Raw genomic sequence first — 15421 nt, 5'->3', positions numbered from 1 at the left:
TGGTGAAAAAACCACAACAAAACATCTCAATGTCTCAATAACTTGATCAATTTTAAAGTGTTGTCTTGGTCTCATGATGTCAACACTTGAACAATTGAACCACTACATCACACAGTTGTGATTGTGGTTAATCACCCAACCCTGGTCCTCAGGAAACACTTGCCCTGCCATGTTTTAGATGTTGCCCTGCTCCAAAAACACCCGATTCAGATGGACCATTACATTTTTGGAAAAAAAAAAAAAAAAAAAAAAATCACAAAAGTTGAAACATGATTTTTTTAAAAAGGAATAATTTTGACAAAAGTTTTTTTTTTTTTTTTGTAATAACAAAAGTCGAAATATAAAATTATTTTAAAAATTGAAAGAAGTTGAAACATCACATTTTTGAAAAAAAAAAAAAATATCACAAAAGTTGAAACGTGATCTAAAAAAAAGGAATAATTTTGTCAAAAGTTTTTTTTTTTTTTTTTTTTAATAACAAAAGTCGAAATATAAAATTATTTTAAAAATGGACAAAAGTTGAAACATCACACTTTTGAAAATAATGTGTGGGTTTTTCCCCCAAATTTTTTTTGTCCGTTTTCTTCAAAAAATGTAATGTTTCATCTGAATCAGGTGTTTTTGGATAAGGGAAACATCTAAAACATGGCAGGACCAGGGTTAGGAAACACTGTGTTATAGAGAACAGCATGTTATTCAATAAGAACTGAAACATTGAACAATAGGACACGTGTGCGTTCAAACGTTTACAGAAGGTTAGCTTAAGTTCACCTGTAAAGGTTATAGTGCATTTTGGGTGCTTTCTGAAACTGAATCCAAAAGCCAAAATAGCCATTCCTAACTTTTTTAGGGAAAAATAGTTGCGGTAACGGAGTAAAAAAAAAAGCTTTAATACCTCCAGCTTGATTGGAAACCCACGGGAGGGTAAAGATATCTGTGGACAAGGAGGAAGGAGATGTGGGACAGGTGCTGCAGCTGGAAGCCGGCCTGGTTCAAACCCCCCACCCCCCCCCCCCCGCGCTCGGACATCCAAGCCTGCTGCAGCCCACCCACGGCTCACTGAGCCTGTTCTGTGTTAGGACCGACTGTGTGCGAGCGCAGATCGGCTCCAGAGGCCCTCGATTTTTTTTTTTTAATGCCCTGATTACTCATGACACACTCCGGAGAGCAAACTTTCCACAGCGCCGTGGCATCGGAGCAGACCTCCACACTCGCAGAACTGCGTCAGTGTGAGCGAGAGACGTGAAAAAACCGCACCTCCCACCCACCGCTGAAGGAGAGGTCGTCTGAGGGAGCAGGAACAGGACAGGTGAAGTTATTCGGATTCAAGCTCTCTGCAGAGGGATCCTCTCTATATATGCTCGATTAAAGGCGCCATATGTAAGAGTGTGGCCAAAAACGGTGACTACACTCAAATTCAAAATACCGACGTCTTTTAGGTTCCGTTTTCTCCGCCATTGTAGCGCAGACGTAACTGGCAACCCGTGGTTGCTCGGCAGCTGAGACTCTACTGACTGAATTATTCCATCTGTCTTTTTTTTCTAACCATACCTTATGCTTGAATGATAAAGAAATGTTGCTGTATTTAATTTTCAGAATCACAGCATTAAATTGTTAAGATGGAAAAAAAAAGTGGAATTTGGTTCTTTGCAAATTACAAGGTAATCAAAAATTTAACTTTAACCTTTTTGTTCATCATTGTTCATTATTATTATTTCTTTTAATAATAGAGTCCGAGCACACAAAGTGCACAGGGACCCTATTGAAACTCAAGGAGTTATTATTATAGAGCTGCAACTCATCGATTCATCGTTTGGTCAATAAAATGTCAGAAAATGTTTAAAAAACGTTGTCAAACCTAAAAACGACGATGTTCTCCAGGGTCTTGATTTTGTCCACAAACCAAAATGATTTGAACGATTTCTTTGTTATGTGGAGCAAAGAAACAGAGAAATAATTCACATTTAAGAAGCTAAAACAATCAGGAATCTTATTTTAAAAGCGCCATATGTAAGAATGTGGCCAAAAACAGTTACTACACTCAAATTAAAAATATCAAGGTCTTTTAGGTTTCGTTTTCTGACCTAACTGGCAAACCGTGGTTGCTCGGCAGCTGAGACTCTACTGACTGCAATGATTGGTAGACGTCGATAGGTGGCGCCACATGCCAAAACATGATTTCAAAACATAAACATGATTTGCAGTCTGCAAAATGTTTTTTTTAATGCAAATATTTTGTCTGTACTGTTGATGTTGGTGAGTTCAGTTTGTTATATGAACATTATTCCTGAGTCTCTGTGTGTAAAGAGAATAATGTCCTGTGTTTCTGACCAGGTAAGGACGTGGCCACCAACGTGGAGGTCTACTGGCCAGACGGCCGCTCGGTGGCTCGACCCCTGGAACCGACAGAGATGAACTCAGTGCTGGAAATCCACTATCCGAGGGACGAAGAAGAAATCACTGCCACTACAGAAATAGAGGTACGTTGCTATTTTTGGCATTAAAAGTGCAGCTTATTCCAAGAATAAGTGACTTTCACACCTGTGTCAGGGAGGCTACGGTCACAGGAGCCTCTCTCTCCAGACGTCTGTAGAAACATGGTGGCGTAATATGACGGCGTCTATAAAGAGAGGCTCTTGCCAAAAGTACTTATAAAACAGCCTACTCTAAAGCCAGGAATGCTAAAACAATTTTTATTTGAAAGCTATTCTACACTTTAGACACGTTATACGCAATAAAAACATACTAATGGGCAGAATATTCCAATTGTTGCTTGTAAACCCTAGACCTTTAATGTCAAACATGTAGAGACAGGAGCAGATGACTAAGTTAATTTCAAAACACAACAGGTTTACCTAGCTTATATAACTAGCTAGCAGCTAGACAGACACACAGATAGATGTTAGCTAGCTAGCTTGATAGCTTAGGCAGACAGGTGTTAGCTTATATAACTAGGTAGCATCTAGATAGATAGATAGATAGATAGATAGATAGATAGATAGATAGATAGATAGATAGATAGATAGATAGATAGATAGATAGATAGATAGATAGATAGATAGATAGATAGATAGATAGATAATGTTTTCGCTACCTAGCTTATATAAATAGCTAGCAGCTAGACGGGACCGTATCTATGTTCCCCGGGTACGACCCCCAGCTAGACAGATAGATAGATAGATAGATAGATAGATAGATAGATAGATAGATAGATAGATAGATAGATAGATAGATAGATAGATAGATAGATAGATAGATAGATAGATAGATAGATGTTAGCTAGCTAGCTTGATAGATAGTTTAGACAAACAGATAGGTGTTAGCTTATATAACTAGGTAAACCCCAACATGCAGTGGGAGCATAAAAGCATCTGTAGTTGTTTTCTCGTGACGTTTGGTTTTTAAAGCTTCTTGTTTCTTGCAGTGTGGTCATGGGTTTGCTCTGAATGAAAATGGCCGCTGCACTGGTGAGTTGTACAGGATTTTTGACTCTCTACTGTCCGACATTGACTGTAATGTATATAAAAATGGATGCAAGTCCTCCAGTTTGTCAAGTGAAGCCCATGGACATAGGATGAATGATTTTCTATCGGAAAATAAACCTATATCTCAGTGGATATATAACATTTTCATGAGGAGTTAATGGACTTAATCGCTACTTTCAGGTATTCTTGAAGAACCTGAAGAACCCAATTGACAATAAAGCACGGGACAAATATGAGTGGACACCAGTGTGATTGACAGCTGGTCTCGTCCACTCGGTGTCAAAGTGTGAACCTCGAGGCTTCTTGGAAGACTACGTCCATGTTTATATCCAGTCTGTACCCGTTGACCCTTTTGTCCTGAGAAACTCGTGTCTCTCCTCTCGCTCAGATCAGGACGAGTGCACCCAGTTCCCCTCTGCTTGTCCCTCTGATCGCCCCGTCTGCATCAACACCTATGGCAGCTACAAGTGTCGTGCCAAGAGGAGATGCAACCAGGGCTTTGAGCCCAGCGACGACGGGTCAGCCTGCGTGGGTAAGTGGTGCCGGCAGAGTCAGGCTGGACTTGGACGTGGGATTACTAAAGATCCGGAGAACAAAGGAGGCGCTTGCCTGAGAGCGAGATTCCTTTAAGCTGCCGTTAATGACTCTGGTTTGGAGTCGAAGCTTAGAGGTGCTAACATTCCTCTGACCATGTCGCCGCTCTGCACCCTGCTGTCTCTGCAATGACTAAAGCCCAATTTATCCTCCTGCGTAAAGTGCGATTAACGCTCTTTTTGGCAGAGCCAACTTTGTTAGTTTTTATCCACATGCTGTTGCCTCAACTAGCAATGTTAGAACAACTACGACACCACACCGGATCTAGATAGACCGGAAACAAAACATCAGACACGCTGCGTGACCCGGTCAAAGAGTGGTCGGCTCGCGTAAGTAAAGAGTAAACGTTCCGTTTTGAGCGGATGGCGAGCGCTTCTCCGCTAGCTCCTTGAGCTCGGATTAGCTCGTTACGGCAACAACACATTAAACCACGGGACTTTGTGCGTTAAATAACTACTTCCTGCTTCGCTGACATCACATGACGCGAACTTCTCGTACCACCAACAGCACACACACATACACAGGCTCCCCACACACACATACACAGGCTCCCCACACACACATACACAGGCTCCTCACACACGCCAGGCTTAGCCTGTAATAGATTAGTTTGTCTGACAGCGTTGTTCAGTCTGTAGAATAAGACGTGTAATAATAATTCATCCAAAATTAGATTTTGGCTTGAACAAATATTACATTATAAATATTATGTCTTGAAATTGCAGTAACTTGTATTGCAATTTAGATAAATTTCGATTAATTGTTCAGCCCTACACTACGGTATATGCATAAAATACGCAAATAACATTTACACAAAGCAAGCCAATCCACTTTTCTATGTCGATAAGAGTATTAAAATGAGGAAAAATAATGGTACAAAAAGAAATCAAGGGACATTTAGAATAGATAAAAATGTGCGATTAATTGTGATTAATCGTGAATTAACTATGACATCAATGTGATTAATCGCGATTAAATATTTTAATTGTTTGACAGCACATATTTAGACTCTAAATGGCTAAATTCTCGCCTCAAATTATCTTAAAACTGCGTTCAGTGACACAGAAAACAGTCTTTCTCTCTCGGACGCCATTGCTCACTGTAGCCAAATGCACAACAACCTTACGTAGCGACCCCTACTGATCGGGCGAGAAATTGCAGTGCGTATCCATCACCAAGATCGAGAAGTGTGAAGGCTGGAGGGGTCTCCGTGGTTACGCAGTCGGAGAAGTATAACGTGGCCTTAACTCAGCTCTTTCTTACGGCCGTAAAGATGCAGATGTTGGCTAATTTCTCTCTCTCTCTTTCTCTTTCTCTGCAGCTCAGGTGGCTTACTTTGGGGGAGCGCATTCCTCTGGGGAAAGCAAGTGGCCTCGCCTTTCGTTCTGGTTGCTTCCCGTCTCTGTGTTAGCGCTGCTCGCAGGAACACTGTAGCCGTCACTATCTCCTCCCCCCCTCGTCCTAACTCTGTCTCCACTGCTGAGCGGGGATGTACAAAAACTCTCAAGAGAAAACTTTTCACTCAAACTTCTTCTTCTTCTTCTTCTTCTCCTCTATGGATGTCTATGATTTTTTTTTTCCCATCAGTAATTTTTGCAGACTCAACCCCTCTGCGCCGCTGCTTCGGCTCCCAGCGCCTCTGGACTATACAGACGACACACGGGGAGCATGCTCGCTGGGAGCTCTGAACTAAACTGAGTCGTCACGTCATCACCTGGCACCTTTTAAATTGGTCGGAACGTGAACTGAGGCCAATAAGTCACTGAGTGGTGCAGCAGCAGCAGCAGCAGCAGCAGCAGCAGCAGCAGCAGCATCAACCTCTGCACGTACAGAACTGGCTCTGCAGACCACGTTCATTACAGACACTCTGGGGCCTCATCTGCAGCGCTGCAACATTCATGCTAACAATGTCACTCTCATATGGGGCTCACTGCGATGCTGAGAAACACCAGGTCTCCACATGTCAAGTCCTGTGATCGTATGAGTGTGTGTGTGTGTGTGTGTTCTTGTACTTGCGGCATACTGAAGACCAGTGAGGGTTTTTAACCAACCGAGTGAGGTCATTTTCACGAAGTGAGGACATTTTGGCCGGTTCTCACTTTGTTTTCATTGAAATCACTTCCTTAGGTTGTAAACATGCTATACTCTATTTTATATATATTATACTCTATGCTATTTTAACAGAGCTCCTCAATTTGGTACAAAAAGCCGTTTTCCAGCCCTGGTGTTTCACACACCTTTTTTGCTCTGGGGCTCCACCTGCAGATATTTTATGGTACTGCACCCAGTAGTTCTTTATAGATGTCATTCATGAAGTAGATATTTGTAAGTGTGTTGATTTGTAAAGTGGAAATGCTGGTCCTCACTTTGTCAGCACTTATACCCGGTCCTCAGTATGCAGCAACTGCAAGAATGTGTGTGTGTTCTTGTACTTGGGGCATACTGAGGACCAGTGAGGGTTTTTAACCAACTAAGTGAGGTCATTTTTACAAAGTGAGGACATTTTGGCCGGTCCTCAGTTAGTTTTCATTGAAATTGCTTCCTTAGGTTGTAAACATGCTATACTGTGTTTTTAACAGAGCTCCTCAATTTGGTACAAAAACCCACACAAAACGTGTGTGAAACACGTTTTGCTCTGGGGCTCCACCTGCAGACATTTTATGGTACTGCATCCAGTAGTTCTATATAGATGTCATTCATGAAGTAGATATTTGTAATTGTGTTGATTTATAAAGTGGAAATGCTGGTCCTCACTTTGTCAACATTTTTACCCGGTCCTCAGTAAGCAGCAACTACAAGAATGTGTGTGTGTGTGTGTGTGTGTATGTGTGTGTGTGTATGTGTGCGCGACATCCAAGAGGCCACAGGAACATATGCCAGAACCATCTGCCTCTGATGGTAAGCTCACAATTTTGTTATCTATGAAGAATACAGGGACACAAACAAAGAAGATAAACACACACGTGTGTGAGTGTGTTTTTAAATGCAGTAACGGGCAGGTGCACTTGAACGCATCGCAACTTAACCATCGCTTTTAAACTCATTTTAATGTAAAGACGTGAACTTTATCGACCGATGATATTTAATGTAGACGTCGACTGACGCGGGTTTTTCTCTTGCCAACGCAGATCTTTCACTCATTTTCCTGTGGTTTAACGTTCATACAAACGTACTGAGGTCTGTCTCTATGAAAGCACATTATGTTTCAAATAAAAATGACGTATAAACTGAATATTAAATACAAGAAAAGCATCATCAACCAGTTCAACTTTAACACGGCTCTGGAGACCGAGGAGCATTTATCGAGTTTCCGAGAACAAATGTGCGTATGTGCAATAACTCTGTTAAATAACTATTAAAAAAAAAAAAAGAGCCTTTTTTGTGCCTAATTAATCAAATTAGGATGAGAGAAGAACACGATGCGACGACACAGGCTAGATTTTTTTAAATATTACATTTTAAAGCACAGTTGTACTTAAATCTATCGTGGATTATTTAAACATTAGAGCTAAATTGCACAGAAAACTACAAACACTTTATAAAATGACCAAAACTATGAATGCATGAGTCAGAGAAGAGAAGAGAGCTATTCCTTTACTGAATGTACTTATCGAAACTTAATTACCCGACTTATTTAGCTGTGAATATGCACTATTTTATTTGAAATCTTAAGCTGCTGCTTTGTTTTTTTGTTTTTTTAATCGATTACCCAGAGATGAGAACTTGTTGAAAGCTGATTGGGACTGACGTGATATTTGCTTTTACATCAATTCTCCTCCTCTCAATAATCATCAACAACAACAACAACAACAACAACAACACAACTCTAACTGAAGCAAACAATGTACATTTTGGACATTTTCTTTCACCCCCCAAATAATCTGACACATTCCATAGAAGAACCAGCAGCACAGACACAGACATCAGCCTGCCGACCCACAGATGCCACATGTAAATATTCCGACATTCGCAGCCGAGACTCACTGAACACATTTATCTCTCTCCGATGTATTTATAATGAAAAATAAAGAAGCAACGGAGCCTGGAAAAGTCATCTCTGTTGGATTCAACGTTCTGTACATGTATATATATATATATATCATTCTGAGGACAGGAGTGGAAACATTTTTGTAGTTTCAGTCACACTCTTGGATCAGACTCCAGTCCCATGTGTAAACTCACAGTTTGCATGCACAAGACGACAAGAAATGCACGATTTAAAAAAAACAAACAAACAAGAAAACAGGTGTTTTTCTTCTAACGCTCACCGTCCTAAACGGGCGATGTCGTCGTCTGTTGTCTTTTTCGCCGCGAACGCGGCGTTGAAATGGGTCGACGCAACGAAGAGTCGAAGAGGAAATTATACTTTACAACTTTTGTGTACTCTTAAGTATTTACTGTATTTAACGCTCAGAAATCACAGCTGACAAACTCACTTCACGTGTTTCATCTGTGGCCCGAGGAAACTGGACTTCCTGGGATGAAGAAAATAAACAAAACACGATATTTACACGGTATAATGATTTATTTCTTGAAACATTTTACCTAGATGTGGAAATATATATATATATTTATATATATATATATTCCACTTTATCAGGTACTCGGGACACCGTGGTCTTCTACAGCTGCTTAAAGGTTTGACGTGTGGAGAGTTCACATTTGTTCTTATCTGGGTTAATGTTACCATTTCTATGATTTTGGATTTTTCTGACACATTTAAACTTATTTAAAGGTGCATTATGTAATAAATCTAAAGCAACTGGCCATAAAATCCTCCTAATATGTCACAGAGACTCAGGAATAATGTTCATATAACAAACTGAACTCACCAACAACAACAAAAAAATATTTTGCAGACTGCAAATCATGTTTTTGGCATGTGGCGCCACCTACCGCCGTCTACCAATCATTGCAGTCAGTAGAGTCTCAGCTGCCGAGCAACCACGGGTTGCCAGTTACGCCAGAAAACGAAACCTAAAAGACCTCGGTGTTTTGAATTTGAATGTAGTTTTTGGCCACATTCTTACATATGGCACCTTTCACTTTTTTTATATAGTCTTAGTGTTAATATCTGTATATATTGTATTTTGGGGGGTTATTGAATGTTTATTATTTATTATCTTTATCTTTTGCTGCTGTAACAATGTCAATTTCCCCACTGTGGGACAAATAAAGGACTTAGCTTAGCTTAGCTTAGCTTAGCTTAGCTTAAACACAGACAGACAGATGGAGCAACATTATGCTAGTAAAATGAAAGAATGAAAAAATATTTTGCAGACTGCAAATCATGTTTTTTGGCATGTGGTGGCCACCTACCGCCGTCTACCAATCATTGCAGTCAGTAGAGTCTCCGCTGCCGAGCAACCACGGGTTGCCAGTTACGTCAGAAAACGAAACGTTAAAGACCTCTGTATTTTGAATTTGAATGTAGAGACGCAGAGACGTAGAAATTAAAACCTGAAAGACAATACTCAGTCTGCTCCGTGTGCATTTTTAAAAAAACACAAATTACAAAATAAAAGTCCAGTAAAGTAAAATGGTTCATCAGTGTCTTCAGATCATCAAAGTTTGACGTACTCACCGCTTCACTCACATCATCCTCGCTTGTAATTGCCTCGGCACATTTAAAGGAATTATGATTTTAATTAGTTTGACTAATTTCACCGTGATTAAACACTGAAAGTAAAAAAAAAATAAAGAGTCTGTGACATTAAAAGAGATTAAGCTGCTTCAGCAGCAACGTGAGCATGAACGCTCCACGGCTGCCGTAAAAACAGCTGAGAGAATATCGTCGCCGCTGCTATTTTCCGGTCACGCTTTTTAAAAACATTAAATACGTGGACTGGTTCATATATAAATCTATTTTTATTGGTGTTAAAACACTAAATTAAGCAGAAAAAAAAACAACTGGTAAATAACAACAACTGTATTCTCCCAGCGCAGTATAAAGTGTTAAAAGTCACTCGCTAAGCAGAAAATAAAGCGATAAGTTGAGATTTTATGACGTGTCGCCAGCGGGAACAGAAAAGTCTCGTCTAATAAAGCGGACGACGTCTTACGAACAATAAGTTTGCAGCTTTATCGGCTTTATCTTGTGTAAATCGCTTACTCTCTCTGAACCTAAAGACTATACGAAGAGAATCAGTGAGTTTAAACTGCAAAATCACACAATAACACAGCTATTAAACCTACTGATGGAAGCAGGGCCGGCACAAGCCTTTATGGGGACCATAACGCCGGTGCTTGACTATCATCGATGCAATGATTGATTTCGATTTCTGACGACACGCGTAGACTTCTCATTAACGTAACTCGTTTTTTGATATCTAGAAAATTTAAAAAACTATGGACTGGCGATCTATCCAGGGTGTGACCCTCAACCCCTTTCAGTAAAGCGGTAGAAGATGGATGGATGGATAACGGGAAGTAGAGAAATGGAGCGTCCACATACTCAAAGTCCTCCTTCCACGGAACGACCGTCCAATCACAGACGAGATTCGACCTCAGCTTCTCAGTTCCTTAATTCCTTTGAATAAGTGCCAGATATGGAAAGTGAACGTTATCTTGGGGAAAAAGGGGCAGAAAGAAGCACTCGCTAATTTTTTGATAATTCTACAGCTATAAAATCAAATCATGATGGTCATAATGTTTTTTTTTTTCTCCACACACTATTTGGGGGGGCCCAACTGGTGATCTGGAGGCCCCAAGCAGCCGCTTAGTTCGCTTATGTTTTGTTGCCGGCTCTGGACGGAGGAAACATTGGATTAAAAAAACACTCCTTTCACATTAATATAAAGCAAGATAAACTGTAAGAAAATGCTGTCTAATGGCAACGTGAAAGTGGTCAATATGTTATCTTAACCCTATAACACATTGGTTTTCAAAGTGTGGCCCGCAGGCCAATGGCGGCCCGCAGAAACATTTCTGGCGGCCCCGCAATGAATTACAGTTGATAGTTTTTATCCAGGAGCTACTACACTTGTTAAATGTTTATTGGACATTACTGGATACAGACCAATAAGTGTAAACAAAAATACTGGGTATTTACCTGGTTTCTATATGGTGAATTTTAGTGTATTATTGTGTTATAAGCTGGTAATAAGCAGGTAGCTACAGCCCCCAATTACTAGCTATTTACCCAGTAAATATATGGTAACAGAAATGTGTTACTTGGTATTAACCTGTAATTAGAAGGTAAGAACAATGGCCAAAATACTGGGTAATTACCCAGTAAATTATAAAGCATTATTATATTAACGCTTATATTACTTAACGCTAAACTGTAGAACTGCAATCTGGTCATTAAAATTATTACAAATGGGATTTCTTTCTGGTTTTTTTTCCTTTGACGGCCCTCAGTCCAATGTTGGGTTCCTAAATTGGCCCCCGGGTATCAAAACTTTGAGAACCCCTGCTAGAACACTATCGCTCAAATCCAAAACACCATAAATACACCCAATAAAAGGTACTTGTCATCAAAATATATCAAAACATGATGATAGAAAAGCCTCATGAGGGGACCATAATACCAAAATTACTGGAAAATTAGGAATTTGGGAACAAAAATATTCTTTAAAAAAATAAAAATAATGAAGATGAAAACTTGGTTTTCATGAAAATCAAATGAATTTGTTTGCGTTTTAACTCGGCAATGGTGTTCTAGGGTTAATATCATCGACTTAAGTAGCTGCAAATGGAGTGCATGCTGCAGTACCTCACCCAACCACAAGGCAAAAAATAATCTTGAACATGCAAACTCTAATATGAGCCATTGTTTAAGAAGAGGATTTAGTTCCAGATGAAGAAGAAACACAATCCTCCGTTTCACAATTAGCGGAGGACGAATCGAGAGTGACGTTTTAACGAGAAGCACACGTGTGAAACAAGGTCCCTGACGCTTTATGACTTTATAACGCGGTGTTATTTTTTAAATGTATATCATCGTGGAGCTGAAACTTGGTTTAGCTCCAGCAGCAAAACACCACACACAATCACAGCTGTCAATCACGCGGAGGTTAAATAAACGGAACGGAGAACCGTTGCCAAAGCCAACAGGCGGCGGCGGCAGCAGCAGCAGCAGCAGCAGCAGCAGCAGCAGCACTGGGGTGGAAAAGAAAAATCAAAGATTTAAGGAACATCTCCAAAACCAAGAGGAGCACAATAAATCAAGTGTGGTCAAACACACACACACACACAGACACACACACAAAGATTTCATGTCTTTCCTCTTCCACAAATATTCAAAATCAGATCGTGTTCAGATAATAAGCCATAAAGAGTCTGTGTGAGCTGTGTTTGTGTACAAAAACGTCTGTGTTTTCAGGCCATCAAAGTTGGCTCTGATGCTTTGATGCACGGTCATATAAGGTCAATGTGATTTTTTTTTTTAATTTCAACAGATGTCAATAAAATACATGTTTTAGGGCCTCGTGAGACGCCGTGGTAAAGATATACACTACCGTTCAAAAGTTTGGGCTCACCTATACTATTTTTTTGTGTGTTTTACGTTAAAAGTCAGACTTTTATTCATCAAAAGAGTTGGAAAATGAATAGAAAATATAGTCGAGACATTGACAAGATTAGAAAGAACCAGCAAAACTGTTTTCAGCTGTGCTAACATCATAGCACGAGGGTTTTCTAATCATCCAATAGTCTTCTAACGCCATTAGCAAACACAATGTACCATTAGAACACTGGAAATGGGCCTCTATACACCTATGTACACTCTGAGAAATAAGGGTTCCAAAAGTGTTCTTCTACAGGGGCTGAGGTTCTACCTGGAACCATTTGCTTCTGAAAAACCCTTTCCCGAATAAAGGATTGTTCAAGGGTTCTTGGTAACACTAATTGTTCCAGTAAGAACCATTTTGATCCAGAGAACCCTTTAAAACCCCTTTTCTGAATAAAGTGTTTTAAAAGGGTTCTTGGCAGAACCCTCCAAAAAGGGTTCTCATATGAGGACAAGCCGAAGAACCTTATATGGTTCTAGTAAGAGTGTACACATTCCATTAAAAAACAGACGTTTGCAGCTAGAATAGTCGTTTACCACATTAACAATGTATAGAGTGTGTTTATGATTCATTTAATGTTATATTCATTGACAAAATAAGGACTTTTCTAAGTGTCCCCAAACTTTTGAACGGCAGTGTAAGTCAATGTGATTTTGAATTTCAACAGATGTGAACGAAATACATGTTTTTGGGGCCTCGTGAGACTCTGTGGTAAAGATTACCAGAGTTGAAACTGGGGAATCAATTGAATGAATGTATGTGTGTTTGTGTGTGTGTGAGAGACGCCAGCACAAATCGTCACCATATAAATTAATCCTCATTCGACGTCAGCATTTGCTGCGTTATATGCAAGCGCAGCAAACTGTTAGCGACACCATAACGACTGGTCCGTGCACACGCCAGACACCAGCGCCAGTCACAACACAGCAGCAGCAGCAGCAGCAGCAGCAGCAGCAGCAGCAGCAGCAGCAGCAGCAGCAGCAGCAGCAGCAGCAGCAGCAGCAGCAGCAGCAGCAGCAGCAGCAGCAGCAGCAGCAGCAGCAGCAGCAGGATAACCGAGCCTTCTGTCACTTTAAACATTCTCAAGCAATTCATCGTGAGAAAGTGACAGTTTTCCCCTCTTCTGCACCCACGTCCTTGAAAAAAAATCAAGTCGAAATAATGATAATAATAAAAAGGAAACACACACTTTTTTTCCCCCCTCCCATGTTCAGAGAACAAGGAATGTGAGGTCAGGAAAGGGTGTGGAGGAAGTCGAAGAGAGAGAGAGCGAAAAGTGTCGTGCAGCCAGAGAACATGGAATTTTTAAAAACATGGAACAATCGCGAGGAACAACCCTGAAGCACAGAGCCGGGAGGCGAGGATGGAGGGATGGAGGGAAAAAGATGTCAAATGGAAGAAAGGAGGTCTTTGTCGAGCGAGAGAAGAGTGAAGAGAGTGACCTTTCCTGGCAGGTGTGGACATATTTCTTTCACTCCTCTGCCTTCTTTGGGAAAACATCAGTGCACTTTGGCCTCCGTGTCCACGTCTGTGATCTCAATTAAAGCTTTGATACGTGATGGAACGTCATCACACGGTCTTATGAAGAGGCTGTGATGGATCTACTGTACACACACACACACACACACACACAATATAGACTGTCATCGCTGTGAAAATCACAAGTGGACATCCTTAAAAAAAAAAAAAAAAAAACGTGTTAAGGCCGTCTTTGGCCACTAGGGGCCGGTCTAACAACCTGTAAAGTCAACACTGATGATGAAAACATGACGATTTAGCAATTTAAGCCTCTATCGCAGGGGTGTCAAACATCACATCAGCATAATTGTGACCCTCAAAGGGCCAGATGTAACTGTCATGCAGAATAAATGTAACTAAATGTAACCAAATATAATGTAAACTAAGCTAAGCTAACTACGCTAACTACTACGTAACATATTGCTAAATAACTTTATGTATTTATTACTTATTCAGTTTCACTCGTCACATGATGCATATACTATAATGATACACTGTGATCTAGTGGCGGTGCCGTCACACAATCGCCATGCATTGTGGGAAATGTAGTTTATGTTCAACGCACGCCTTAAAGCAGCAAAGACCTATTTTTACACCGATTTTTAAGACCAATTAATCACAATTAGCCACATAAAACGACGTGGCGGGCCACATCTGGTCCCAGGGCCTTGAGTTTGACACGTGCTCTATCAGACAGTGTGAAACTGACAAATCACACATTTTAGCTCTGTTTTTTTTTTTATCTCCACTGAGGCCAAATAATTCAACTTCTTATAAATTCCGTCCTTTGACAGCCGTGTTGGTGGTCTCTCTCTCCCACACACAACCGAACGCGTTTGCCCCCAAGTTCCATAAAATCCAGTTACAGAAACCATCAATCATACTCATGATTCACACTTTTAGACTCTCTCTCTCTCTCTCTCTCTTTGAATTCTGAAGATTATTCAACGGCCAGTTTGGCGAAACGACGACAATGACGGCGAGGGACCCGGCAAAACACTTTGATTACTGGACGTCACACTGTTTACAGACAGTGATCTATTTGTACAGTCTGGTTCCACTTTGGGCAAATCCAGTGGTGAACTCCATCCTCCTCCTCCTCCTCCTCCTCTAGGGCAGCTCACTGAGCTACCGTACACATAATTACCGTACACTACATGACACTCGATGATTGCTTTTCTTTTCTCATGGTGATAAAGTGTCTAAATAAGCCTTTAATGCGCTGTAATCGATCCTTTGATTCCCAAATTCAACGTGGTTTGGGGAAAGAGGATCTCACCCGACTCTGCGGTTCTCATGAATTGCCGTAAA

General features: G+C 40.6%; 1 protein-coding gene across 1 annotated transcript in view; it reads left to right on the top strand.

Annotated features, from left to right (window-relative positions):
- Nucleotides 1–5513, top strand: part of LOC310933881 (cartilage acidic protein 1-like) — a gene marked incomplete at both ends in the record, with an annotated part of 32458 nt that extends 26945 nt beyond the window's left edge. Inside the window, 4 exon segments of the mRNA XM_083897451.1 lie at nt 2335–2480; nt 3425–3467; nt 3874–4017; nt 5401–5513. Coding sequence (XP_083753577.1) covers nt 2335–2480; nt 3425–3467; nt 3874–4017; nt 5401–5513 — 446 coding nt within the window.
- Nucleotides 5514–15421: the final 9908 nt, after the last annotated feature.

Source organism: Microchirus variegatus (assembly GCF_963457635.1).
Source record: "Microchirus variegatus genome assembly, chromosome: 11".
Lineage (NCBI taxonomy): Eukaryota > Metazoa > Chordata > Actinopteri > Pleuronectiformes > Soleidae > Microchirus > Microchirus variegatus.
Note: the sequence above shows the minus strand (reverse complement) of the source record. Positions and strands in the feature narration are given on the sequence as shown.